We start from the raw sequence: 26,442 nt of genomic DNA on the forward strand, positions 1-26,442 counted from the left end.
ATAAACAAACAAACAAAAAAAAAAAAAGCTGGAGATTTGACATACTATAAAAAAAAAAAAAACATTCAATCTCTTTCCATGTAGAGCCACAGTACTTCCTATGAGGAGACTCAGAATTCCTGGCTTGTCACCTCCATCCGTAGACAACAGCACAAGGTCACTGCTGCTCACCGGCAACCTCTTCAGTAATGCTAGGGGAGTCTCAAACTGCCCTGCAAGGGTTCATCCAAAGGCAAGCGCTCCTCGCCCACTGCAGGCGCTTGGGATTTAAAGTGCTTGGCCCCAGCACCTATTTCAAGGTGTATGGGACATGACCCATTACAGGAACACAATTAATAGCAAGGGGCAGCTGTGTTGACAACTACAGAATTTGCTGGAAGGAACACATGGAACACGTTGCCATACCGCCGTGACTGCTAATTTCTCACTGTGTTTTGGCTGTCTTAGGAAGCTCTGTCTTCCGGATGAAACTTCACCATTTGCACTCACAAAAGAAAAGAAAAATCATTTCCTGTGACAACTAAACAATAGGACAGTAGCTAAATCGATCTGTGCAAGCACAGTCTTTGAAGAAAAATATTTGCTTAGCTTTTAGCAAGAGATTTTTCCTCCTGAAGCCAAAGTTGAGATGTCAAATTCGGTAATGAAAATCTAAAGACCTTTTATGACCTGGATGATAGGGCGGTGTGGGGAGCAGGTAGAAGGATAAATAGTAACATAGCCATGTGTACAACGCTCTCCACTTCCACAGTGAGGGATTGCTGTCTGGAGTGGGGAAAGCCTGTCTAGGCACCATGGCCCCTGTGTGACCCTTTTGCTCAAGTTCATCTCTCCTGAAAACAGAAAGCAAGCTGCCTAGGTGCCACGTTTCCCTCACTCCCAGCTGTGGGGCCAAGTTCAGAATTCTTAGGATGTTGCTGACGGAGAAGCTAACTGTCCTTCAAAGGTGGTGGCGCTTCCCTGGATGTGCTCAAACCAAGCATTTTTGGAACTAGATAATCCAAGTTAGAAGCTGGTTTCACAGCTCAGCTTTGTGTTTGATTCTTCTAAACAGAGATTGTACTGAAAGGCACAAAAGACACTTGTTGAGAAAATTAACAATGCCCATGAAGTGTTTCCCCTTTTGTCCTGCATGCCACCTTATGTTAACCGTTAAGGTTATTATTATACATAACAATAAGAACCACCACCAAATCGTTGAAGAGGCAAGCAAACAGAGACTGGAAATCACTACTTACAAGTTTTCTTTAAAAAGATGTTTTTGTTGCTGTTAAATGTTGTATTGTGCACTTTGCCTGTGTGTGTGTGTGTGTGTGTGTGTGTGTGTGTGTGTGTGTGTGTGTGTGTGTGTGTGTGTGTGTGTGTGGCTAATGGAGGCCAGAAGAGGGCACTGAAATCCTTGGCAATAGAGTTACAGTTGGTTGTAAACTGCCGTATGGGAGCCGGGAACTCAATCCAGCAAGCGCTTATAATTGTTGGGGCATCTTTCTGGCCCTTCTTCAGTTTTATAGAATCAAACCTTTCCAGGGTACAGTCCTCACATGGAGGTTCAAAAGGAAGTAGCAACATTGTTAGGCAGACACCTCAGGGTAGCCAGCAACTTACAGCTGGGGGAGCGGTGGGAGGTTAAACCTGTCTGCTTTACCTGAGCAATTATAGGAGGCACCCACAGTGGGAGAGAGGGCTCCACTCCAAGTGGAAAAAGAAATCCACTCAGATTTGATGAAAGAGAGATAGAGACCAGATGAGAAGCGTATCTAGAGACACACGTTCATGTTGACTTCATGGCAACTTTGGAGATGAAAGGTAAAGGGACTTTAGATCATCCAGCGTCTGATGGGACAACTAACTTTAAATAAGACTAAAAAGTTTAAGTTAACTTAGTAAGACTCCAAGAGGTAGGCCATACAGAGAATGAACCTAAAAACTCAAGTTAGAAAACATTTGCCAAGTGTGCTTGATTTATTTCCAATTAATCATGTATGGGGGAGGGGGTACATCAGAAAAAAATAGCCCAAAACCTTCTAATGGAATATAAATTTTTATTTCCTACTTGCTTAACAATGACATTACACTTCATCAGATAAAAATGGTTATTAGGAGGCTGAGCTCTCTGTACCCAGAGTCACAGGTATCCTGCACACAACCCTGCTCTATTTTACAACCAGAGTCACGGGCACCCTGCACACAACCCCGCTCTACTCTGTACCCAGAGTCATGGGCATCCTGCCCACAACCCGGCTCTATTCTACAACCAGAGTCACGGGCACCCTGCACACAACCCCACTCTACTCTGTACCCAGAGTCATGGGCACCCTGCACACAATCCTGCTCTACTCTGTACCCAGAGTCACGGGCATCCTGCGCACATCCCCGCTCTATTCTACAACCAGAGTCATGGGCACCCTGCACACAGTCCTGCTCTACTACCTACATACCACTTGTTTGGCTTGTTTTTTGTTTTGTTTTATTTCAAGACAGGGTTTCTCTGTGTAACAGCTCTAGCCTTTCTGGTACTCTCTTTGTAACCCAGGGTGGCCTTGAACTTACAGAGATCCACTTGTTTCTGCCTCCCGAGTGCTGGGATGAAAGGCATGCGCCACCTAGACTACACATTATCAATTGCTGGACTTTGAAATTGCCCTTTCTGGTCAGTATCCAATTTAACCATGTAATTTAGGGAATATCCCTAAAAATTTGCTTATTAATGTGATATTTATATTTCATCCATTGTTTCCCCTTCTTCTTTTGGAGATAGGGTTTCACTATGTAGGCCTGGCTGGTCTAGAAATCACTATGTTGAACAGGTAGGCCTTGAACTCACAGAGACCCATCTGTCTCTGTCTCCTGAGAGCTGGTATCAAAGGTGTACACCACTAGGACCAGTCAAATTTCACACTTGAATTTAGGTAACTGCTTTAAATAGCTTGTGTGCTTGTTAGTTTATGTTGACTTGACACAAGCTAGAGGTATTTGGGAAGAGGGAACCTCAACTGAGAAAACGCCCCCTCCAGACTGGCCTGTGGTAAGCCTGAGAGGCATTTTCTTGATTGATGAAGAGTCATGTGGGAGGGGCCCGGCTCACTGTGGGCAGAGCCAACCTGAGTAAGCGATCCTGAGATGCGTAAGAAAGCAAACCAAGCAAGCCTTTGAGGAACGTTCCTCCATGTGTGACCTGGGAGCTATACGATGAAGTAGACCCTTTCCTTTCCAAGTTGCTTTTGGTCATGGTGATTTGTCACAGCAACGGAAACCCTAACAAGGACAGTTTGCAAAATCCAGGTAGCAATGAAGTTTTATCTCTTAATAATGTGGCTTGTACCTATGGCCTATTAGAGACAGAGGCCTCAATGGCAAACTCATAAATGAACCATTACACTGTTACTGAATAGAGGAGACATATAGTGTATCCCTTAACATATGTCAAAGATTTGTCAGCGTACTTCATGGCTCATACAGTGGGGACTAAGGAATTAAGCTCTTCCGCTTGTGGTACTTAGACAGGATTCTGACTCTGTGTTGGTGTGTGTGTGCACACGAGATAATCTAGTGTGCCAATCATGTCATGATGTGAAGGGCCTCAGAAGACATAAACTTTGCATCTAGCAGACTCACAACCAGCCCTCAGGCCCACTTCGTGGGGTTAGCCCTCCTTTTTAGCTGAGACCATAGCTTAGGGCCCATGGCCCCTTGGTTTTCAAGACCGTGGTTTGAGTCTGACGCCTCCCGCACTTACCATCAAGGCGCAGGTAAAGGAAGTTCCGAAAAGCAAAGTAATCCTCCATGATGGTCATGAGAGATGTCATCTGGCAGAAAAGCAGCACGCGGTGGTTAGTCGCTCTCAGTTTGGGCAGAATACGGTCAAGTAGCTCAAACTTCCCCGAGGCCCGATACAGCTCAGCCCTGAACCCAAAAACGCAAAACAAGAAGGCAGTATTACTGCTGTCTTCTTGAGAGATCCACAAGTGCCTAGCTTTGCAGATAGAGCTTTGCACACCGCAAACATTCAATAAGCAATTGTGGACAGAAGGGTGAGTGAACACACAGATATCAGCTCCAAATCATGCACGCCTTTAGAGGGAAAAAGGCCATCCATACGAAACCCATGAAGGGTATGACGTGCATGGTACATACGTGACATGGGTCAGAAAGAAAAGGGAAGTTTCCATAGCTCTAAGATTCTTCCTGGTGTGCCATCAAGTTAATTTAAAGCAGTTATGGTTCATTTAAATACTTATTGAGTACCGCTGGGTACCAACACTGTGTGGGCAGGCATGTAGTGATGAACTGTGTCACCATATATTGGGGTCAGGACTATAAAGACAAGCAGCAAGTGATAACAAGAGTCAGTGTGTGCTAAGCCCTGGCAAGTCCTTCTGGAAATGAAGTCTTACCAAAGCACAACCACGCTCATTCATCTCTGTCTGATTCCATGCCACACTAACCATGTCAACAGGTATGGCAGACTTTATGGTCCACAAAGGTGAAAATATTTCCTATCTGACTCTACCGATACAGCTTGCCAATTGGAGTGCGTGAGGTCAGTGACCTCCCTGGAGAGAGAACACTTTCGCTAAACCCTGAAATAATGAGTGAAAAGACATCTAAGAGAGAAGTGAGGGCACGCACATAGAGAGGAGACTGCAGGGGAAGGAGTGCGCATGTGCATAGACCCCAGGGAGTGCAGGAGCCTGGTGTGCCTCACACACTGGGACCAAGCAACGGTGAGTGTAGCTTATGGCATGAGTGAGGCGAGGACAGGGGGACTTGAGGACAGGTCTGGGAGGTGGGAATGGAGCAGGTACTGGCGAGTCCTCTGCAGACTCCTCTGGTTTTCAATGCAATGGGCAATGACTGTTGTCAACAGGAGTATGACCTTGAGTAACCTGCTTCACAGGGTTGCCATGGGCACCTGTATGGAGGACTGGGCTAAGGTCCTGGCTTACTGCAGGCGTGCAAGGCAAAAAGAGATGGGAGAAGAGAGACGATGCTATGGTGAGGAGGAAGGCTGAAGCAGGACCTTCCTTTTGTTGCTAAGTCAACAGGACTGTGTTGTGTAATACTGAAATTTACTCTGCGGGTTGAAACTGTTTGAAGCAGTCCCCCGTGTACATCCAGGCAACAATACTGAAAATGTAACACTAGGTGGCAGAATTTATGCCATGGTACATTTGGTTCCTATTGGATCCATTTTCACACTTATCTCCCTGTCTGCCCATCACTTACTCTGAGTCTGTCCTTTGATAGCCATGTTCCCCTGTAACCCTGGCCATGCTGGCGGAAGCAGGAGCGGCCTCAAGACCCAGAGGACAATTGAAGCAAGGACAGAGAAGCACTAACTGGCTCTCACGCCGGTGGAACCCAGTTCCTGCTGACCCTGCCTGACCTGGGATTCAACAAGGACACGTACATTCTAATAATTCATTTCTCCTGGGATAACACAACACATTTTGTGTAGGGTGTGCTTCATTGTTTCTCTGCTGCAAGGTGTGGCTCTGTCCTATGTCCATGCTAACAACAACAACAAAAATCCTTCTTAGATCAGACTCCAAAAATTGACTTAAAATTGATGATCTACTTGTGGCAGATGAGGCATTTTCTTTCACGCATGTGAATGCTAAACATCCACAGGAAATTAGTAGGGGAAAAATTCTCTTCAAGCCCAAGTCACACTTTAGGTTAGTGGTCACTGCACTCAGAGACTGAAACAATGTTTTCAGAATGTGAAAGCAGCGGTAAGTCTCTTAAATGAGATCTATGTCCTTTGAGTAGACACTTGCTTAGCGCAAGCTAAAACTGATGCTAGTCAACTACAAGGGAATGCTGCTCTCATTTTGCCTAGCAACTTCTGTCCCTCTTCAGGGGAGCAAGGAGGGCTAAGGAGGCTGGAAGCTGCAGAAAGAGGTTAGGTAAGGCATTGCATGTTGAAAGGAGAAAAAAAAGAGGATTTACCCATTGATGACCCCATTTGAATAGCCCAGGTGTTCAGCAAAGGATTCCTTGAAAAGAGAGAAGAGCGTGACTTCAATATGCAACCGTTAACTTCTTGGTTTCTCTAGTATGTCTCAAGTTCAGTCAAAGCAAATCAAACGATCCCCGAGAGCAAATCAGAGACTCAGGTCTCTAAGGTCCCTCTATGTCCCATCAGAGAGCGCCTGAGCATGCGTTGGCTAGGAGCTGAACCTGGAGCTCTTTCTGGGGATCCACCCACAAGCTCACAGTCCAAGATAAAGGCACAATTTAATACAAGCCCGTCACAACTATCATGTAAGCATAAACATAACACAGTAACAGTAAGCAATAGAAATAATAGCCATTGTATAACACTCACGGACTCCCTCTCTGGCCTCCCTTTTTCTCTTTACAAATAAAACCCTAGCCATACTAGACCAGTGGTTCTCAACCTTCCTAACACTGAAACACTTTAATACAGTTCCACACATAGGCTGGGCGTTTTAGACCACTGTAGGCCACACAGAGAGACCTCTGCTCAAAATAAAACACAACTTTCATTTCTCAGGTTTGAAGGTTTCTCCAGTCTCAAAACTGGGGGTTGTGGAATTATCTGGAACACAAAACAGAAAATTGGCAAACATGCACAGCATCTTGAGCCCATACTAGCCAGAGTCTGTGGTAGTTTCAATGTAATTGGCCCTCATAACCTGGCAGCAAAGGTGGAAAACAGAAAGCTGGGGAAGATGTAATTCAACAAGGTGGACACGTTCCAACCCCAGAAAACAGCAGAACTTGGCAGCTTCAGCTGCGTGGTTCTGGCTTTAGAGCTAAGGACAGAAGAAATAGGCTATGGAAATTGCCTCCATGCCAAAGGGATGCTTCTGTGGCCAGGCATGTGTCAGGGAATGGAGGCCTAGTAGAGAGGCCACTGTGTGAAGCCGTGGTGTTGAAGAGCTGTGGAACACCTGCTAAGAGGGCGTGGAACCAGCCCAAGAGAAAGAAGTGCGTTGCTGCCAACAAAGTTGGAAAAGAGTTGGAGATCTGAAGAGCTTCTTGCCATCACACATGGAGATGCAGAGTTTGGAGTTCGCCCAGCTGGTTTTTCGGTCTTGCTTTGGTCCAGTATTCCCTCACTATGCTCCCTTCCCAGCATTTTGGCATGGCAATGTATATTATATATCGGAAGCATGTGATCTGTTTTTTGATTTTTACAGGGGGATTACAATAAAGGAATTGCCATGCATCTCAGAAGAGACTTTGGACTTCAAAACAAGTTTGCGACTGTTACAGACTATGGGGACTTTCGAAGTTAGACTGAATGCATTTTTATTTTTTATTTTTTTGCATTAAGATATAGCTTGGGGGCCAGGGAGTGGAATGTGGTGGTTTGAAAGAAAATGGCCCCCAAAGGGAGTAGCACTATTGGGAGGTGTGGCCTTGTTGGAGGAAGTGTGTCATGGTTGGGGTGGGCTTTGAGGTTTCTTTTTTAAACTCAAGCTTCCCTCAGTGTGACAGTTGACTTCTTGCTAATTTCTAGTCAAGATGTAGCCAGCACAGTCTTCATGCTGCCATGTTCCCATCATGATGATAATGGACTGAACTTCTGAAACTGTAAGCGATCCATTCCAATTAAATGTTTCATATTCCTTTATAAGAGTTGCTGTGGTCATAGTGTCTCTTCACAGTAGTGCTGGCTCTGGTTTTTAGGAGCAGTCTCGAAGCTGTTGTATAAACAAGCAGCCATGCTGTGTGTCTGTCTACCCACAGACAGCCATTTAGAGTGCAAACAAGCAGCACTGGAGAGCACCTGCCCAGAACCTCCCCACACCACTCTTCTTCTCGGAGCTCCAGATACCCAAAGAAATTCCCCTTCCTTCATATTGGGCCATTTGGGAAGGAATACTCAAAGCTAAGAATATTTCAACTCATTTTGTCCTGTAATTCAGCTTTAATTTTCTGGAAGGTTCTGTCAATTATTTAAAGCACAGTCCTACAGTGCTTCTCCTCTCAGCCATTTCTACTGTTCAGTTTGTAGTAAGCAGTGGCCCTTGTGGTGCTAACTGTCTTAGGCCCATGTGGTTCTGCAGATGGTGAAGGTGGCTTCTTCAAACTTCTGCTCAAGCCAACTGCTCCACTAGATTGAAATTTGTCAATGAAGGAATCTCATTCACAAGGAGCAAACAGAGAAGAAAATGTCCTATGATCTAAAAATAGTGTTCTAGAGACCTTAGCATCAGAGCGAAGTAACAAACTGCATCATCATAATGGAAACTTTTCCAGGCAGGAAAAAATAAATAAAAATCAATCTATTCCATAGGCTAAAGCCAGCATCTCTCATAAGGATAATATTTCAAGAACATCTTTCTCTTCAATATCTATAAACACATTATTTAAGTATTTTTCTCAGCACCCCTCAGAGGAAGCTGGCTGCATCTGTCATTATCTTCAATTTCAGAACTCCAACAGTAACAAGGTAATTCACAGCATTTACCCAAATCCACATAATGAGTCGACGCTCCCAACACTGCCTCACTACTTTAAACTCTTAGTTATAAAATTTCAGCTGCTCAGAAAAGCAATGCCAAAGTGAAACCACACCCAGGAAACAGGTCTATTAATTCTGCCATAAAAGCCAGGACCATGTCCACTGGACATCCCCACATATGCAGTACACATACTTGGGGATTTGCCTTTCTAACTAAATACAAGATGCAGACTCACCTCAATGTGCTGAAACATATATGGGTGGTTGCAGATCTTCCTCAGCTGCATGATAGTGTTCATAAGCGTTTTAGCACCTCCTTTCCCCTGAGCAAAATGTACAATGAAAAGAATGGAATTAGAAACTAGGCTTCAAAACCAAGGGTATAGCTCACTGGTGGAGCCTGTGCCCAGCTTATGAACGGTCTGGGTACAAGTCCAGCAGTGAAGAAGGGGGGGGTGGAGGAAAGGACTGACAGACTGACTAGATAGCTTATAGAAAGAACACAGTGCCCTACCTACCTCATCTTAGTACCTACACACCTTGAACCCAGAGTTCAGGATGTTATTTAAATATCTCTGGATCAGACATAGTATTGCCCCTGTGATTAATTTATCCTACAGAAAAGTAAATCTTACAAAATTAATTCAAGTCAATGGCTTTGTGTTAGGTCTGTCCATAGGAGTTGCAGTGCATTTGTTTGCCCTGTAAAGATGTGTCTCTGGCTAATGTGCCTTCTGATTGGTTTAATAGAGTGCTAAATGGCCAATAGCTAAGCAGGAGAGACAGGCAGGACTTCTGGGCAAAGAGGAAACTTGAGATGAATCTAGGCACAGGGGAGACACGAGCCAGATGCAGAATGAGTTGGACACACAGAATGGGTTAGAGGTAAAAGTCATGTGATAAAATGTAGATTAACAAAACCATGGGCTAATTTAAGTTGTAAGAAGTAGTTGAAAACAAGCCTAGACAAAAGGCCAAGCGCTCAGAATTAATAAGTCTCTGCGTCATTATTTGGGAACTGGCTGGCAGGACAGAGTAAGACTCATAGATTACACAAAGGATGCTAAGGAGAGAAACTGGACTTTAAAACATCTTAAAATACCACCCAAAACTGGGCACCTTGGGTTTTCTGCTGAGCTATCATGAGCAGTTAAGTCTTTGATAACAGAAACACTAGCAGGGCACAGACCCTCTTTTATCCCACCCCAATGTAGTTAACAGGGTAATGATGGCACTGGCAGCTACTGCTGCCATCCCAAAGACCCAGTGGTTTCCAGAAATAGGCCAGTGTTCCAGGAAGGCTTCCTGGAAATGCTTAAAGCCATAGCCACGAGAAGACGAGAAGACATTGTGTAGCACTGGAGTCTCCCAGCCTTTGCCACATACCTTCTTATCTTTCTCAGAACCATCTGTGAGGAGGATCCCCTTTGCCTGCATATGACGATACAGAATCTTCTGCAGAGCTGACATGTCACACTTGATCACATATTCAACCTGAGGACAGAGAAGGATATATTGCAGATCAGAGTCTCCAAGGTCAAATTGCCATGACAATGTAAAGACCTTTATAAGGCTGCACGTAAAAAATGTAAGGTCCCGATTCCTAGAATTTCTTGATCTCATATTTGAGACAGGGAGTGGCTTGCCAACTGTGCTATATAAAAATGTTCATTATGGTTATTTTAATATTACTACTGCTTCTTGGTCCTGTAACTTCCATATGAGCTGAAGAGAAAACAAGTGACTGTCCCCAGATCCTACGATTTTCTTTGTAAAACATCTTTAGATGGCTACCTGCCACCCCTGCACAGTAAGATCTATAACAGACCTAGGTTGACTGTCATTACTCGATTCTGGGGAAATGATAGGATACTCCTTTGTGAAGAGAAGAGCTTAAGAACAATTAACTCACAACAGGACACAACTTGCACAATCTCACGGCTGTCTAAAGCGGGACAGGGTCTCCTGTGTGTCCAGTTGTGATAAAACAAAACACAACTTAAAAGGATTTACACGCCCACGGTCTATCACACTTGCAAGTCTTTAGCATCCTCCAAGTGCAGACAAGACGTATTTATTTTGCCGTTCTCCCTTAGTCGCAGGAATACAAATGCACACGTGTCAAAGCAAATGCCAGATGACTACCTGGATACCGAAGAACATGATTAAAGGAAGCCAGCCAACTACCTGGCGTCTAATCAACTACGTACACATGATCAGGCTGTCTTCAGCTGGGAGGGCCAGCGAGACAAGGTCACAGGTGAAGAGGGACTGAAAATTCATTCAGCTGTAAGTTAAAAAGGAGCCCGAGGTCTGGGAGGCACAACTGGCTGTTTCTTTACATGAGGTAACTATAGGAAGGAAGGCTTGCTTTTTTGCATGAAAGTTAGAGTTAGCTAAATGGGGTAACCCATCAAGCCAGTTAATAACTTTCTAGGTAAGAGCGGAAACACAAATCTTTAAATGTAACAAGTAAGTACACACTTAACTTTGTCCTTTGCCTATCTGATCACGTCTTCTCTTTATTCTCCTTTTCTTTAAGCATTTTCTTATGCTGTGTAGTTTTCCTGAGGTATAACTGACATAAACTACACATATTTAATGGAATAGTGGGATCTTTTCCTCCACACATTCACTGTGAAGGAATTACCACTATCCTATCTTTTCAAGAGCTCTCAACTCGCAACAAAATTTTGATTGTGGGGAAGAAAAAACTGTTAAGTTCAGACTTTAAGCGGTCTAACAATGATGGCATCAATATTGAGGTCTATGTCAAGTGTTTGCTGCACCTTTTCTCAATTAATCCCTATACACTCTGCATGGGGTGGTCACTTTTAGTCAGCTCGTCTCATAGACAAAAAAAACCCCAACTATCCAGGAGGTGACGCTTCAAGCTTAAAATATATCTGCTCTTTCAGACTCACACTGAGCATGAGCAATGAGATTGGTTCATAGGTGTGGTCTGGTGTTCACATTTGTCTGGTGTCACCTCTCTGCTGCCTCATTCACACTTTCCCGAGTAAAGAGGACACAGATGGTGTTTCTTAAAAGTGTTCCAGGAGATGGAAGACCCAGAGTCAAGGACAGTTCTACCTATCAGCTGCCACTCAGGCAGAGGGAAGCAGCCTGCTGATACCATGGAGACAGGATGCCAAGCATCCAAACAGAGATAAGACCTCTAGAGCAGTGGTTCTCAACTTCCCTAATGCTGAGACCCTTTAATACAGCTCTTCATGCTGGGGTGATTTTCACCCCAACCATAAAATTATTTCGTTACTGCTTCATGATTGTAATTCTGCTATGTTAATGGATAAGTAAGCAGTATATCTGATATGAGACTCCCAAAGGGGTTGTGGCCCACAGTTTGACAACCACTGCTCTAGAGGACTACCTAGCTACACAGGAAAGAAGACACCCAAGGCCTCCTCCCTTACATCAAGAGGGTAGGAGAAGCTAGTGAGATCCAAGGACCAAATCTGTTGTTACAAGCTCCACATGTGTAAATGAAGTTCTTAACTGGTCTAAGTAATAAAAACCTGGAGTCGGATACAGAAGAAAATACTGAGATCAGAGAGAAGAAGGAACAAGCCACTGCCACACCTTACTTCCTTATCGACTCAGCAGACAAGAGAGCTAGTTCCTGTTTCTCCCTGCTTATATCCTGTTTCTGCCCAGCTAGCTTACTTCCTGTCTATCTATGCAGATGTCCAGACCCCTATGGTTAGCCAGTGGCAAGCTCCATTCTCTGACCATCAGGTAGGCTTTATTTGTACAAGCAAGATATCACACACACACACACACACACACACACACACACACACACACACACACACACACACATACACACACACACACACACGTTCTACCTTCACTCCTGGAGTATCATCTTGCCAATTATAGCTGATTTTATTTGCTACTGTTCTTTTCTCTAAGGCTAGGTGTTCTTAATGTTAGGGATCCTTTCTAAATTCTATTGTACCCAAGATCTTCCCCCCAGGGCCAATGAGATGGCATAGTGGGGAAAGGCGCTTGCCTCCAAGCCTGATGATTTGAAGGCAGTCCCTGAGATCCGCATAGTACAAGGAGAGAACCAACTCCTGAAAGTTATATTTTGATATCCACAGGCACCATGACATGTGTGGACACAGTTCCATCATGTCATAAGTACATGAGTGTATACACTTGTGTACCAAATAAATAAATGTAATTTTTGAAAAGTTCCTCCAAGAGCCATTTCAATCACAAACAATTTCCTCCTCCATGTCCCCAAAGAAAATGGTCCTGGACCTTGTCTGATGACAAAACTCGGCTTTGCAATATATGGCTGCAGATTTGGTTAAGAATTATTATACATATGTACTACTACTAACATCTCAACATAAGAGTTGAGGCCCATAGGACAGTGGGACAAAGTTAGATGTTTTGCATTCTTATGTAATGATGCCGGTATGATGATAGCTAATGTTTTTTATCAGTTCCAACCTGATCACCCTATGAGCAGCTAATGAGAACCTCACGAGGAGTACAGACGAGGCATCACGGCTTTCTTCTCCCTGTTCTGTTCTCACAGCGTTCCACATTTCCACCTCTACTCCTTGGAAGATTCTCGTCAATCCTCTAGGGGCCAAAGATACTAGCCCAGTTAAAAACCAGACCAGCGTTGTGTTATAGCAGGTGCCTAGCATGTGTGAGGTCCTGATTTACAATCCCCAACACTTTGAAGCAAAAAAATTGGATCACAGAAATGGAGACCCAGAAGCCATCACAACAAGCTTCTGAGCCTGAACCCACTGGCAAGAAGAATGACCAGACATTGAGATGTTCTAGTCATCTATGACCTCCCCTATGACCACCCAAGTCCAGGACTAACCTTGTGGCAGACATACATACTGCCTGGTATCAGTGTCACCGTGCATACTACAGATCTACAGAGCTGCAAGTTTTTATTCCAAGAGAAGCATAAATATGCATGGCCGCCCTAACATCATTCTACACTCCAGTGGGTTATAACTGAGCACCCTCTGTATACCCTGCTACTACTCCCATATATGGGCACTGGCGACCCCTTCCTTAAAGTAGCTGAAAGGCAGAGTCATTCACTCTGCTGGTTGGGTGGGGCTGCCTCCCACTGCCACACCAGTACTCGGTATGAACATATCTCATGTCGACCGATCACATCACACTTTCCATTTCCAGGGTAAAACAGTCTATTATTCTGAGTGCAAGGAACTGTGTAGAGGAACCAACTGATAACTACAGACAGAAAAAAATGGACAAACTGAAGAACCTCAATAGTGGTGACCATTTCAACTGGGTTTGGTCTAAGCTCACTCTCCCCAGATGCAATGGCACTCAAGTAAAGCAGTCTGTGATTGTTCCTCTAAGCACACAGGTTCAAAAAGTGAAGCTGGTAACTTCTGAAAAGGGATGTCCCTTGCCAAGAGAGAGTCTGACAGCTATTGGGACTACGATAATTGAAGTTCTAAGGACGACTGAGACACTGACTTCAAGAATTGTGTGTCAGTAAAGGGTCCAATCAGTTCCCAGGAGTAGGTGAATCTACTGATTATGTTGTCTAAGAGTCCCCCAACACCTGTTTAATTCCCGCCCCCATTCAGTTCAGTAGACCCAGAGCTTTCCTCAGAAGTCCTGCCTGTGGATCGCTCCTCATTCAAAATTTTCATTCCAAAAAGACAGACCATTAGAACAATGAACCTGGGCCAGTGTGTGACATAGTCCCATGTGGCAAACTGAGAGTTTTCGGCAAACAATTAAGCTAATGAAGGTCTCAGGTCCTGGAATCCATGACATGAGAGAGGAAGGATGGTAATGACCAATCCTATGAAGCATTCCCAGCTTGTATATAATGAATACACAAGTTTTCTATCTACACAAAGCTTTTTTCTATACTCTACACAAATTATGTATTAATAAAATAGGATTGATACTAGCTGGTCCAAGTTCTTTTTAACCTCAGACACTGGCCATGCACACGTGTATGCAAGCATGCACACACACCCAGGATGCCACTGTACACACAGCCAACTGCATCACTAGTTCTTAAGACTATGAATTCACAAAGAAAAGGAATCAGCACAGACAACCTCAATGGGAGCTCAACAGAAGAATTACACTGTCATTTAGTTTAAGTCGCCGTATATAATCCCTTTTCTTTGAACTGGCACTCTTTCCTGAATATGAGAAGGGGACTTTGCCATAGGCAGGGGACACAGTGTATCCCCTGCTCATGAGGTGTTCTGTTAGCCCATTGTGAGAGCTGACTTTCCTCTGCAGCTGAGATGCTTTTAGTGTCACTCAAGTGTATATGTAAAGATACTCAATTCAACACCGCTTAATATCAAAGAAATGGAATTAAAGATACAACTTCATGCCTACTGAAATAGTAAAACCAACAATAATGACAATAAAAATACATCTGGCAACGCCGAGCACTGATGAGCATGAGAAAGAACTGGAATGCTTCCTCATGGTGGGACTACCAAGCAGTTCAGAAAGGTACAGAGAACACATGGTTTTATAAGACCATTACAAACCACTCATTAACCAAGTAACCCAGTAATCATGCTTCTGGGTGTTTACTCAAGTGAGACAAAACTGTGTCACACAAAAGCCTGTGAATACAGATGTGTAAGCAGTTCTACTCAGATCGTCAGGGGCTGCAGAGATGGCTCGGCAGTTAGAACATTTGCTGCTCCCATAGAGGGCACAGGTTTATTCCCAGCACCCACACTGGGCAGCAACCCACAAACACCAGTTCAAGAAAATCTGGACTGTTCTTCTGGTCTTCATAAGTACCTGTATCATGAGGTACATATAAACTCAAGTAGGGGCATTCACACCCACCCACTCACACACACACCTTAAACAACCCACTGTGGGTAAGCACACCAACTTGGATGACTTTCAGACACATTGCACAGTCTGGAAGAACCCAGCTGCAAGCAACGACTCACTCTGCTTTGACTCAACTGGCATTCTTTAGGGACGGAGAACAGCTCAGGGGACACATGAGGCTAAGCATAGGGCATGGGAATACTGTAATCTGGCTACAAAACAGTACTGGCATAGCTATGCAAAAGAAAGCAGGTTAGGTGAGGGAACAGTTGTGTAGTTTGGTTCTGAATACGGTGAAATAGACATTTGCTTAGACCACAGAGCTGTGAACTAAAAGGAATATACTTCTATACAGAAATTTTACTAGCTTTAAACTAAAATTAGGGTAAAAATGCACTTTCCTGACCTGACCCTTCTTCATGAAAACATTTGAGAATAAAATACTATAGATGAGCCGGGCAGTAGTGGCGCACGCCTTTAATCCCAGCACTCGGGAGGCAGAGGCAGGCGGACCTCTGTGAGTTCGAGGCCAGGCTGGACCGACAGCCTCCAAAACAATGCAGAGAAACCCTGTCTCGTAAAACCAAAAAAAAAAAAAAAATACTATAGATGGATTTAGCTTTTTTTCAGCTCAGGCCATGTAAGACATACACACTCTGCTGTAGTGAAAGCCAGAGGTAGTAGAAAAACTCCTCATTCCCAAGCATGACAGTTAACGTTCCAACTTTCCCCAGCTTTAAAAAAAGTACTAACAATGTAATGAAAGGAGAGAGTGGATAGCAACTGAATTGGGTCAACAACAGTCATGTACATGCTCTAGGTGGTTTACAGGTAAAGATGAAAGCAGGTCACAGAAAACACAGTAAAGACAGAGAATGGTGAGGAAAAACTTCAGATGGACAAGAGAGTAGAGCTTCCATCAACAACAGAAACCTGGAGCAGAACAGACACTCAAGGACAAAACAAAATCAAAACACTAGGACAGCAGAAACTGTACCAGGTTTGTGCTCATGTGCTAGCACTTAGAACTCACAGTAGTCCTGTGAGGCAGATGTTCCATATTTTCATGCTCACTAATGAGACCAATAGGCTATCCTGGTCTAAATGACTTGCCAACACTCACATCATAAGCAATGGAGAATGCAGGGGGTCCCACATTCACCGATGGGAAGAGTCAACAGTTTCACCTCCATCAAGCTGCCTCCAGGACAAGGGAAAGTGGTTGCCTTTAAAGACCTGGATACCCAGAAAGACATCCACAGACAGTACCACACTCAGACCATTGTTATTACCAAGAAGTCAAGACCACAGGAAGGAGAAGGGAATAATAACAGCACTTGATCCCCTAGATGTATTCACTAACAAAATAAAAATACATGCTTAGACTTTTACTAGGATAAGCACAGCATAAGATTTTTATTTTCATTTTTTGTGACTATTAACGAATAAGAGTTAAGGTATAAAATTACCTCATAGCAAAGTGATCAACTCTGCCAAGCCATCTGCCAACTCCTGCTTTACAAAAGACAGGATGTACCAATCTGTCCATCACTTTTACCCCCCAAAATCCACAACCATAAAAATAACAGGACAGCTTAGATTTAACCCATCAAGAGAAATGCAAATAAAAGATGTCATTCAAAAACAAGCAAACAAACAACAACAACAACAAAATCCCAAACCAGTATCAAACCCCAAGCAAGCCACCTTTTAGAGGCTGGAACTTCAGATGTAGATGGTACCAGAATAGGACCAGTGATACAGTAATTGAAATCCAAGTCCAATACCAACCCAGGCCCAAAGAAACTCAACAGAACTAAAAACTATTTTGAAAGAGCAATGTGAAAACTACTTGCCTAGAAGTTCCAAGGTAAGTCAAGTCTATAGGAACTTAGTTACACCACACAAATGCACATCCCAGTCTGCCATATAAAGCAACTCTCTTTCTCCATCAAAACAATAACATCGCAAATAGTGAACACCGAATGAACGTTCAGGAAATCTGTCAGATGCCTATTTATCCCTTCAACTTCCCTTCAGTGATGACACAAGTACCAAATGCCAATCGTTATTTGCCTGAAAGCAGGAAAATTCTGAAGTTCCTCTAGGTGCTACTACACAAGCTCAGTAACTTAAACAAAACAACAAAAATGTAATAAGACTCTATGAATTTGATTATTCTATTAAACCCACTCCAAAGTTATGGAAACCAGACTGAAAATGTTGTGACCCCGCCCCACCCAGCTCTATCAAACACAGAGAGTCCTCGGGGGATATTTTCCAGATGCTTTGCACCTGAACTCTAGGCCTGTTGCTTTACAGAAACCTCAGAGGCAAGTGCTGAAAATGAATGCACAGGTGGGAAAAAATTGCAACTGACCTTTTCTGGAAGCTGAGATTCAACCTCTTTCTTCAGCCTCCTCAGTAAAAAGGGTCTCAACACCTTGTGCAGACGCCTGATGATCAAGATAGTTTCCTCTTCATTCAAGTCCACCTACAAAACAGTCTTCGATGAGTTCACGAAGCAAGTTTCACACAGAGAAACTGTCAGGCACACTATGTGTTTCAATGCCTACTGAGATTTCACATGCTATAAAGCCAGGCTTTTGTGAGCTGTCTACACCTCCAAAACCTCTTCCCACCTGCCTACCCCATGGGAATAAAAAGACCTCCAAATAGGTGTCTTCGCCTTAGAGTCTAGTTCTGTGGGAATGGGCCCTGGAACCAAGTTTCACATTAGTAGTATGAACAGCCCCAAACACAGACTATGGACAACAATAAGGACTAACTTAAGACTGACAGAATGGGAAAGGGGGGCAACAGTTTGTGTGCTCCTACTTCAGTGGAAGCCCTTGACTTTAGTTTGTCCAGTGCAGAAATATACAAAAGGATGGGTGCTTAAAAATGAAAACAGGAAGAACAAGAGCGAGTGCTCTTTAAGCTGGAAGGGCTCCTGGCACCTCCATCATCGCTCCTTTCCCTTTCCTGGCCCAAATCTTTGTTCACCTTCCTCTGTTAGCCTTTAGGGGGCAGAATTAATTGGCACTGCTTTCTCTAAGTGGACAAGTGAGTTAATGAGGAGCAAATGTACCTACCTACAAGGTACCTCAAGACGAAAGGGCTGAGAGTTCAAACATGGTTTCTTTAAAGTATTTTAATGGCTTTTCATTCCTATAGTCAAGAAAATGGTAATCAAAAGGGCATCTGTCTCTTCCAGGGATTTTTTTTTCTTACAAAAGCCCAAGCTTGCCTTTCATGGGCTCAAAGAGAAGATGGTTAAAGGAAGAAGGAGGAGGAGGAAGAGGAGGAGGAGAAGAAGGAGAAGGAGAAGAAGGAGAAGGAGAAGAAGGAGAAGGAGAAGAAGGAGATGATGACAACATCTGAAAATAGCTACTCCAGGATTTAAGGAGTATTTATGTACAGATAAAAATGGAGGCTTACACTAAAACCTGAAAAAAGCGTGTGGAAAATTAATATGTTACACTCAAACTCTATGCAGAAGTATGTCAAAGGGGAGTCCTGCGTTTACAACAAAGGAAGATTTCTGGATTCGTATTGGATTGGTTGAGTTGGTCTGGTTACAATGATCATGCCAACATCTCCATTCTCACCCTCCCTGTGGCATGCTGTGCTTGAACACTCCATCAGTCAGGGAAAAGCTGGCAGAGGGCAAAGAGGCTGGGATGCCCCATTTGAATCTTGATTCAGAGGAGAAAACGTAATCCCAAACGAGACCAGATCCCATCCACTGACCAAAAAACACAGTAAACCACCTTGTAAGGTTTCTGTGGCTCTTATATCCCAAGTTTCATGCCCTCTGCTCTCATTTTACTACCACACAGTGGAAAATATACACAAACACACACACAGAGACTCACACATATACAGACTATTTCTCCTCTCTCTCTCTCTCTCTCTCTCTCTCTCTCTCTCTCTCTCTCTCTCTCTCTACACACACACACACACACACACACACACACACACACACACACACAATTTGACCAGTACCCTTTCGCCAGTCATGGCAAACGGAGCATTAAACCACTGCTCGAATGTGCTGCAACTCTTGAAGATTGTAGGGAGAAGGAAGTTGAGAAGGGCCCAGAGTTCAGGGAGCTTATTCTGTAGCGGGGTCCCAGTCAAAAGGATCCTTCTGGGGGCGACGTAGTGTGTGTTCAAGACCTGAGTCAGCTTGCAGTGGTGATTCTTCATTCGGTGGCCTTCATCCACGATCATGTATTTCCACCGAATCTGCAACACAAGAGGAAAACCCACTGTTACAGGTAAACAGAAATACAGTGGCTTCCACATGGAGGGGTATGTGTGTAGAGAAACAAAGAATCCAATTTGACACGCGAATACAGAATGGTACTCCTTAAGAGAAAGGAATCCCAACCAATGGAGCCTTGCCCATGCCTTGCAGAATGTTAAAACAACAGTGCTCCTCCCAGAACAAGTGATTCCCAATTCACCTTCAGAAATCAGGCCCAGAGTGCAATGGGCACTCCTAACGTTAGGCCTGGCCTCTTTCCACCCAACTGTCTTCTTGTTACTGTGTCATGACAGATCTTCCAGACTTTTGTGATCATGATACCTCTGCGTACAGCATGAACTTGCAGCCTCTTGCAGCAGGCATTAATGACTGGTTTCTGGAAGATGCGGGTGTTGACATTCTGGCATTATGCTGACCCGGTCCCCCAACAACTGGCAGGGCACGCACACAGGCATTCAGGCAGATACTTAGACAGCTCAAAGGGCCATGTATTGCATGGCTCTGTCGTACGTTATGTGGTTGCATAAGGACTCTACGCATGTCAAGTTTTCCCTCTTAAGCAAGAGCCTCCCACCTGTTCTCTCTTTTTCTATATCTGCTCCCAGTCGGCCAACACCTACCCCTCCCTTCGATCCCTTTGCCAATAAACTTCCCATGGGTTTTGTTGAGTGTTGTGGTTCCTGTTTCATTGCCTGTAGCTGCACCAACCAGCAGCAACAAGGGCACTATCTCCTAGGCCCTCTTGCCTACCTGCCTTCTTTCCTAATGGACCAGTGTTCTGCTACCTCTAGGGATGGCTCAGTGTTGGGTTGCTAACACTGGAAAGCTGGAATATTACACACAGAAATCCACACATTCAGTTTCTTAAAAGAAAAATCAAATTAACAGGTCCCCTCACATCATGCATGTCCCTCACCTGCCAGGTTTAGGAACCCTCTTCTACTCAAAATGATCAAAGGTTCACTGGCAGAAATGCAGTGCAAAACTACCATCCTCCACCTGGGCCAAACTGCGAACTAAACAAAGCCAACTCCTCAACACAACTAATACTTAAAAAGGCAAGAGTGAGCGTGGCATAATATTCCCAAAGGCTAACTAACGGTCCTTTCCTCTCTCACACCCTACACGTCTCAGCCTCTTCAAGTTTACTGCTCAAAGGGAGAACTAGGAGGATACTACCACTATGCCTACCCTTTGCCTACACCAGTGGTTTTCAACCTTCCTAATGCTGTGACCCTTTAATGACTGTATGAAACCTCATGTTGTGGTGACCCCGACCATAAAATGATTTTCGTTGCTACCTTTTAACTGTAATTTTGCTGCTGCTATGAATCGTAATGTAAACATCTGATATTTCCGATGGTCCTAGGTAACCGCTGTGAAAGGGTCGTTCCCTGTGAAAGGGGTTATGAACCACAGATGGAAAACCTCTGACCTACACCAAGGCGGACTGGTTTAAGAGAAAAAAGTCTGCTGCTCAGATGTTTCTGGTTCTGGGGCGAGAGTCAGAGGGAGGAGACAAGCTTGTATGGCATAATTCCAACCTCCTCATTAGAAGGACCAGTGATGAGGACCAGTAAAGTCAGAGAAAAGAAAGAAAACCACTGGCCAAGCTGGGATATCCAGATAAAAGAAATTATGAGCATCCCATGCCCTGTATCTCTACCACTGCCAAGTGTGTAAGAATGACCAAAGTTCTATAGCCAACAGCAGTGAAAAGAGGTCCACAGATAAAAATGCATCTGAGTAGATATTCTAAATCGACTTTTTCCTCAGTTGGTCTTACGAAGCAGAAGGAACCAGAGACCTTTGATTCTGCCACTGAGTATGTACTAATTAGGTCTTCTGTTTAGAAAAAGCACTACCCCTTTCTGGAAAGCCCTTTCTCCAGTAACAAATAAAATCACAGCTTCTGGTTACCAGGCATCTCCAATGACTTTTGAAATACACATGCACAAGATACTAGATGATTTTTTTTTATCTCAAAGGCACAAACACATTCCCACAATAATATCTAGAGACACGTCATTTTTTGACACTGCCAAATTCATCTCGGAGCATGAGGAACTGGAAGATGGCATTGCTGTCAGTGTCATCTCAATTATTAAACCTCCCCTGGGCATGAGTTTCCTTTATGTTATTTCCTTTATGTTATTTCCTATGATACCACGAAGTTCCCAGAACAAAGGTTTAATGCAGAGATGGAACATACCCCAGAAATAGGGTTTCTGCTCAATTCTGACCATAACTTAGTTTCAGATTAGAGGTTTCCAAACACCACAGGGTAAAGGAAATTACCACGGGGTTGGGGCGGGTGATTAAGTTTTCGTGATTTGTTCCTGGAAAGATGGTATGGTCATCCTTCTGCACGATCATATTAGGAGACAACATGAGATAAATGCAAGAAAACCTTCCCATTTGTGGCTAAAGGACAACTTGAGACATACAAATGAGGAGCCAGGTAGGTCACAGACGCAACTCTTTCTCAACGCCAAATAAAAAGCCCCAGGAACAGCCCCGAGTAATTTAAACAATAATTGTCCGTTATTTTACCAGGAAAAGACTGAAAACAGATAAAGCACACCGGCTTCAGCTTGGATAAACGCTCAGATGGAGGACACCATCTGCAGGGGTGCCTGCCTGCCTGCCTTCGGAGAGAGAGGCACAAGAGGACACCATCTGCAGGGGTGCCTACTTGCCTGCCTGCCTTCGGCACAAGAGGAATGAAGGTGTGCTGACAATAACCCAGGGCAACAAAAACAATTATTTCTTCCCAAACACATTCAGGGCCGCTGGAGAGAAAAATCGCAGAAGGAGCCCAGGTGAATTTTCTTAATAGATGTGGAACTGGGGCTGTAGAGATGGCTGCTGTTTTAGGGGACCCATTCCTAGTCCCAGCATTCACACAGAGCCTCACAGCCTTCTGTAAATCCAATCCCAGGTAACCCAATGCCCCCTTTTGGCCTCCACCGGCACTGCACACATGTGTCTTTTGGGTAAAACACTCACACACATAAAATTTTAAAAAAAGGAAATTAAAAAAGAAAGAACGTGAACTCACTACAAATGGGCAGGGAGGAGCCCAGGATAAATCAATCAATCAAACTCCTCCCTCTCTCCCTCCCTTCCCTCCTCCATCTCTCTCTCTCTGTTTCTCTGTCTGTCTCTCTCCCTCTCTCTTACAGTGTTATATAAAGTATTAAATCCCATGACCAAAATTTCAAGCAAAAAAAAAAAATGAAGAAACCAGCCATCAATGATCAAATTATACTATTGAGTATAATTGAGGGATACTTTACAGTCTGGTAAGATGATCCACAATTAGAGATAAAAGAATTTTTTAAAAAAAAATCATACCTTTGCAAGAATGTGCTTGTCTTTTATAATGTATTCATAAGTAGTCAGGAGGACATTGAATTTGCCACTCCGTAGCTGGGGAACAAGGGAGCGTCGCATGGCAGGGGTACCCTGAATGGAAAGAAAAATACATCGATTACCCACTGGAAGTACATAGGTGCTATTTCTCACTGTTCAGGGCTTAATGGAACCTAGACAGGTGACATGCACATAAATGTATTACCATATACTGCTCTATTATCCATGAAGAAAGTGGTAGCTAAACCACACATATCTTGACCCTTTCCAGATCCTTTCAGGAAGGCTTCCCACTTAAGGCTGAGCAAGGAGAAGAGAGAAGGAAATTGCTGCAAGCTTGCAGTGGGAACCCGCTGCTTGGCTGAAAAGCTCCCTTTCTGTGGGGAGCCCCAGCGCCCCGGTAATTGCCTGACTTTACAGGAACATTCGGCACAGTAGCAGCCCACAGTGAGGCAGTCAGTAGCACACAGAAAGTGCGATATTTGTCATTTGTATTACTCTCATCAGAAACCTCGCAATATGATAATTAACAATTTTCTTCTGCATTTCACTATCTGAAAGTAATTATGGTTTATTACAGTAATCTTCTTGGGATGATTAACTCTCACTGTTTAGTACATGATGTACATGACAAAACTTTACAACCAAATACAGTTCACAGATGTGCATATGCAATGAAGAAAATAGGGCCATTTTTTTTTTGCTTTTCCACATTTATATAAATGTAAAGCTCCAAACCTTGTAAGAAATTTTCACCACAGAAGGAGCCCATTTGTCAAATTCATATGTCCAGTTAGACAGAGTCCTACAAAATAATGACAAAAAACATACTAAACATACACATTTATATAAATTCAGCTAATAGAAAACTTTTACTTATTTTTAGCCCTTGCCTTAAAATGGGCTAAAGAATATAAAATACCCCACATACATATTTATGTTAAAGATGTGGAGACAGGAGGTAAGTTGGAAACAAACTGCCACAAAGTGTGTCAATTCTGCACTTCAAAACAAAAACCTCATAAGAAACAATTCAAAACTGTAGAATTACATGGTACAAAATACCAGAGTTTTCCTATGCTTCTGAAAACCAGCCATCACTGATAATCTGGATTTGTTAACAACTATCCACGTAAGCTCCGTGTAAATTCATATGGGGAAGAGAAATGACAAAACCACAAGAAAGCAGTAAATAGGTCTATCAAAAGGAAGCAAGAGATACTGAATGATTTTTTTAAAACCCCAAAAGTGTAACCAAAATATCCAAGTCAGACCATGCAAATATAGATCCAAAGCAAAGGGCATGTAAATATTACAGAGGCAGATAAGTCAGAGCCTTGTTTTGAAAAAAGAATGGAAGGAAATACAAAACCAATAGCCTTGTTCTTCCTGCAGGTCTGAGTTGTCTCAGGACTGCAATCTGTGACAAGATCTCAGTGACTACAGTGCCAACCTGACGTGTATACATATACATAAAAGCACTGCAGTCCCAGGGAGGGTGGCTCAAAAGGTGTTGGGTAAAGACCAGGGGAAGCCACCAGTGGGTGAGTAACTGGGGCTGTGCTAGAAACAGCAAAGACAGCCCTTCCAGAGCAGCAAGCCATTGGAACGCCAAGCGTACACACAAAGTTACTTTAATGCAGAGGCCACAGCAGTGATTTCAAAGATACAATAAGGAAGATGCACAAAGCTATTGTGTATGGGAGGTGTGCCTGTGTGTGTGTGTGTGTGTGTGTGTGTGTGTGTGTGTGTGTGTAAATGTGAGTACCACAAGGAAAATAGTTCTAAAAATGCTCTCACCTTTCCATTTAAAAAGTTACTTACTTGAACGCAGTCTATGCAGAGGTTCTCAACCTGTGGGTCGTGACCCCTTCGGTGGGGGGGTCACATAATCAGATATCCAGCATATCAGATATCTATACTACCATTCCTAACAGTTGCAAAATTACAGTTCCAAAGAGGCAATGAAATAACTTTATGATGGGGGGGGTCATCACAGCATGAGGAACTGTATTAAACGGTCTTAGCACAAGGAAGGTTGAGACTGCTCTATAGGGTGTAAAATGTTAATGGCCAATAAGAATGACTACATACTTTACTAGCCAGTCAAAGGGCTGCAGTGGGGTGGGTGGGCTGAGGTGGAAAATTAAAACCAACATTCAGATTGTGTATTCCTGGTCTTCCAACACCATGCTACTCCTCTGTCTGAAGTGGTAAACAAGGGCAATCTCCAACATACAGCACGATGGCTGTGGGATAAATGACTGTACTTACGAGAGGGGAACAATGATGAGATAGGGGCCATTGAGTCTCTTGTGCTCCATCAGATACGTGATGAGTGCAATGGTCTGGATGGTCTTGCCTAGCCCCATTTCATCAGCTAAGATTCCATTCAGATTGTTATTATACAGGGAAACCATCCATTCCAGGCCCTGGAGCTGAAATGAAGAGTAATTGTTTCAATTATCCAAGATCTGCACAGGTAATTAATACTAATACAACTCAAGTGAGGCTGTGACTTCTTAACTTCTTGGTGCTGTATGCTGAGTTTCCCACAGTAGCAAAGTGGGGGAGGCATCAACACGAAAGGAATTTAAAAGATGAGCCTGTGATCGCCCCTGCTGCTTGGCAGGTGCTCAGTGTTAATCAGATTTAGAAAGGATGGGCTAGAGAGCGCTGGTGGGATTTGAAGCAGTTTTGTTGCTCATCCATACTTAACATTTCACAGTACATGACATTCTAGAATTACTATAAATGAAGAAAACCCCAACCAAAATCTATTCCAACCACTCCAAGAACAAAAAGCCAATTTGAGGATTAAAGACAAACCAGAAGGCTGAGCTGGCGCATAGACCACTGATCATCAGAAACTACTTTCTGGATCACGAACAGCCTGCCCCAGGGTACCATCCCTGCAGCAGGAAGCCTGTGACCAGGAAGCCAAGGCCACTCAGCTGGCTTCCAGAAGGACATTTCTCTTCTTGGCAAAGAAAGGCCCTAGGCAGCACACAGAAACTTTGCACTGTGGGCACTTTGGGAAGATGGCTCTCTGGAAGCTAGCTGCCTGGAAGACGGACAACACATTTTCTAATCGTGGAAGCAATGCGCGCAAGTCCCAACTTTAGATTCTCATTTAAGCACAAAAGAAGAGTGATGCAATGCTGGGTTTAAAGGATAGCATCAATTATATGTAACATGCATACATATGTGCATATACACATACACATACACACAGTATAGTCAAGTTAACTTGCTAATTAAGTTATGCTGAGAAAATATTGTGACCTTGCACTTCAAATGTTCATGAAACAACTCTTCTTCACACAGGATCACACAAAGAGCTACAGCAGATGGACGCCAAGGTAAACTCACAGTCCCTTCAGAAGCTTGTGTCAGGGAGGGAGCAGTGAACTCTCTCATGCATCAAGTAGCCCGGTATGGTGGAGGGGTGTAAACTTGTACTGGTGGCAGTTTTCCTGAGGCCATCTGCTGTGGCCAT

General features: G+C 43.7%; 1 protein-coding gene across 9 annotated transcripts in view; it reads right to left on the reverse strand.

Moving 5' to 3' along the window:
* Smarca2 (SWI/SNF related, matrix associated, actin dependent regulator of chromatin, subfamily a, member 2) overlaps positions 1-26,442 on the reverse strand; it is a 162,202-nt gene that overhangs the window by 69,356 nt on the left and 66,404 nt on the right. For all 9 annotated transcript variants that reach the window (XM_040746082.1, XM_040746078.1, XM_040746049.1 and 6 more), the window contains 9 exons: positions 25,218-25,381; positions 23,682-23,748; positions 22,926-23,036; positions 19,304-19,546; positions 17,676-17,789; positions 9,827-9,934; positions 8,677-8,763; positions 5,953-5,999; positions 3,737-3,903 (listed from right to left, as the gene is read on the reverse strand). In XM_040746082.1, coding sequence (XP_040602016.1) covers positions 3,737-3,903; positions 5,953-5,999; positions 8,677-8,763; positions 9,827-9,934; positions 17,676-17,789; positions 19,304-19,546; positions 22,926-23,036; positions 23,682-23,748; positions 25,218-25,381 — 1,108 coding nt within the window. The remainder of the gene's footprint in view (positions 1-3,736; positions 3,904-5,952; positions 6,000-8,676; positions 8,764-9,826; positions 9,935-17,675; positions 17,790-19,303; positions 19,547-22,925; positions 23,037-23,681; positions 23,749-25,217; positions 25,382-26,442) is intronic.

Source organism: Mesocricetus auratus, unplaced genomic scaffold (assembly GCF_017639785.1).
Source record: "Mesocricetus auratus isolate SY011 unplaced genomic scaffold, BCM_Maur_2.0 Super-Scaffold_4256, whole genome shotgun sequence".
NCBI lineage: Eukaryota > Metazoa > Chordata > Mammalia > Rodentia > Cricetidae > Mesocricetus > Mesocricetus auratus.